Raw genomic sequence first — 3,217 nt, forward strand, 5'->3', positions numbered from 1 at the left:
ACTTTGTAAGGTCTCACAATACAAGACCAATAAATAAGTTTGTGAGAATACAATAGTAATAGGGGCAACAAAATGGGTTACTACAACAACTTACAATTTCACAATACAAGGATATATATTAGTAATATGTTTTACTGAATACAATAAGATGCAACAAAGGCAATTGCAGGGAACAACATTACATGAAAATACACTTGAAAACTGAACTTGAAGTCTAAAAGGAAACGAGAATATTCAAAATCATAATTAACTTCCTTATCCCTTCCTTATACCAATTCCATTACTAATTTTGGCTTTGCTCACGTGACTTTATTCCTTCCCAAAAGTAATCGTCCAACCTTTTAGGTGGAATTACACTTCTAGTACCCCGACGCGGCTTGCCAACGCAGAAATCACTCATGGCATTAGGAGTTGGGATCCTAGAGGCAACACCATCCTTATCACCATTCACATTGTTGATTGTGTTGTTTGTAGGATTGCTGAAGTTTTTTTCCTTTGCAGAGTTGTCCCCCATTGAAATGATGTTTCCAATTCCATATCCTAGAGATGTAGCATTTATGCTATCTTCTCCAAATTTCCGCTCAACATCATTAAGCGCCTCAGGAAACTTGTTCTAGAAAGACTAGAAAGATCATAAAAAAAGTTTTTAGAGAGTGGAAAATAAATTATTAAGGCTATTTGAGTTTCATCGATAATCTTTTTTTGTAGAAGGCATATAAATGCACAAATATTTTATGCTATTGTGAAAAAGGTTTTCTACCACAGTTATAAATGAAAAACCCCAGCTTGGAAGAGTTGATTCGATATCTATTGATGAAGAAGAGAAATCCATAAACTCAAATGACTATATACAAAGGATGAAGCTATCTTGTTTAATAATTGAACTAATTAACTTTTAGCACACTAAAATTATCATTTAATAACTATTTTTTTTCTTTTTTAAGTAGTGCACGTTCTAGAAATTCTAGATTCACCTTTGATAAGGTACCCTCTATAAGTAAAGGAGGAGCCAAAGTATATACATATCAAGAATCAGTATGCAGAATAGAATATCAGTAAAACAACTTTTGATTTGAACAACTAATTCTCATTTAATTGTATATGACTTGAGCCATAAGAATTCCTCAACATAATACCACAAGGAAAATGAAAAGAGAACACAAATTAAAGTAAGAAAGTTTATTGTTAATTTTACCATAGCCTAAATTACAACATTTTTAAAAATTATTGGTACAACAAAATAAATGTTGAAACAATTCAAATAGAAAACTTTACCATTTTCAAGTATTTCAGATGTAGTGCTCCAACACTAAATAGCAAATCCAGAGCTCTATCAATGCTAAAATCTGTCACTTCTAAAATTAGAGCAAAAAATAAAAATAAATAATTAGAATAGAAAAAAATTGAATCTCACTCTCAAGTTGAAAACACAATTATAGAAAATGTCGCCAACATAGCACTAAAAATATTGAAGATTAAAAATCAATAAACAAATATGTCTCACAGGTAGATATGCTAAGGTCATAATCATCACTAAAATTACTTGTCTAAAATGAGTAAATAAACAAAAAAAAAATTGCTCCCTTTTTTATAATTTAAGACTTAAACAAGAAAGTTCATATGATGCATTTTTAGACAGAAGATTATCACAAATGAATTTTATGTGATAAATTTCAGCGTAAATTGATAGAGTTTTTGGCCAAGCAGTTCACCTCAATCGTAGCGTACCAATGAATTCTCCGGAATGAATTCTTGCCAAATCAATTTGAGAGAGATTTTAGTTCAGTGTTTTGCTAGATTCTCAAACACTGAAAATTGACAACTGGGAGGAAGAGAAAGCCTAGGGGTTTATATTAGGGTGATGAGTGATCCTATACAACGCGATTCACGAAAAATAATATGTTATAACTAGGTGAAGTGAATGTGTTATGTCACGAGAGTTTTATTTTGTCCTAAATTACTTGATCACATTTATTTTGTGAACTTAAATTTTCTTCACTAATTATTTTAAGATTTAGTAAATATAGTTTTTTCATATATGTCCATTTTGTCCAAAATTGCTTGATCACAATTGTTTTGACAATTCCATTTTATTTATTACTAGTGTGAAAAGTATTAACATGGTCAAATACAATTTTAGATTTCAATAACTTACATTATTAATAAGCGGAGAAACTTAAAATTAACTTTGAATGACACCATTAATAGACTATTAGTAATAATTATAGAATCTCAGATGTAAACAAAAGAAATTTAAAAATAGAAGGGTTGAGGTTCTAACGACACAACAATTTTAATTTTCTTCACTAACAATTTTTAGATTTAGTAAATAATATTTTCTTCATATATGCTCATTTATCCTAAACGAGTGTTTGGTTGTCCTACAACCATATATAGGCTAGGAAGAGGATGTCGCTGCCATGGATTTTCATTTATTAGTTTAAACATGTATTTTTTCTCTTTAATATATGCATTCTACATAAACTTCTGTTCTCGAGAAATAATAACAAAGTGGAATTTCCAAACACACTACCAGTGGAAGTTACTCCACTATAACACACTTAGAATATGTGTGCTTTTCTAGTAAAACAAGTTTATTGATATTAAATGCAAACTTGATTTTTTATTTTTTTTAAAAAGCTAATAATTTTGTCAAACCTATACTATGACAGTCTTGTTTGTTGTGAGATCTTATTTCTTTCATGTGACTGACTGTTATACACGTATGATAACATTATATTTAAATTTTAGTTTCGCTTATGCAACTAAAGTAAATATTCTTCGAAGAACCAAGTATTCTTTTATAGGTGCTCAAAAGACCAAACATGAACCTCTCACTGAGTAGAGACATGATAGTTACTTAGATGTGCATTTTTTTGCTTAACAAGTAAAACGATGAAAGAAATGAACCGAAAACCCAATTACTAAAGTTAAACAAGGTTCAAAATCACTCAAATCTGAAATCACAAAATGAGGGAAATGCAACAGTTTGAAGTACAAACAACTTTATTTTAAAAAAAAAACAAACATCACCATGATTCCGTAACTAAAAACATCACTACTAGTGAACATTATTCCCTCCGAGTGATATTCTTAGAAAAGGATTGACGAAAAGTTACTCAACCAAAAAACAACACTAATTTTGCATAAATAAAGACTTGTTTTTTTTGTACTTTTAGAATTCGGAGAGATTTAATTATGATAATAGAAATCAAAG

The 3,217-nt window shown here is 29.6% G+C and overlaps 1 protein-coding gene across 1 annotated transcript in view; it reads right to left on the minus strand.

Annotated features, from left to right (window-relative positions):
- Positions 1-832, minus strand: part of LOC125856194 (uncharacterized) — a 42,658-nt gene extending 41,826 nt beyond the window's left edge. Inside the window, exons 1-2 of the mRNA XM_049535741.1 lie at positions 761-832; positions 356-613 (exon numbers count right to left, since the gene is read on the minus strand). Of these exons, the coding sequence (XP_049391698.1) occupies positions 356-613; positions 761-832 (330 nt within the window). The remainder of the gene's footprint in view (positions 1-355; positions 614-760) is intronic.
- Positions 833-3,217: the final 2,385 nt, after the last annotated feature.

The sequence above is a fragment of the Solanum stenotomum genome, chromosome 2 (genome assembly GCF_019186545.1).
Source record: "Solanum stenotomum isolate F172 chromosome 2, ASM1918654v1, whole genome shotgun sequence".
Classification (NCBI taxonomy): domain Eukaryota; kingdom Viridiplantae; phylum Streptophyta; class Magnoliopsida; order Solanales; family Solanaceae; genus Solanum; species Solanum stenotomum.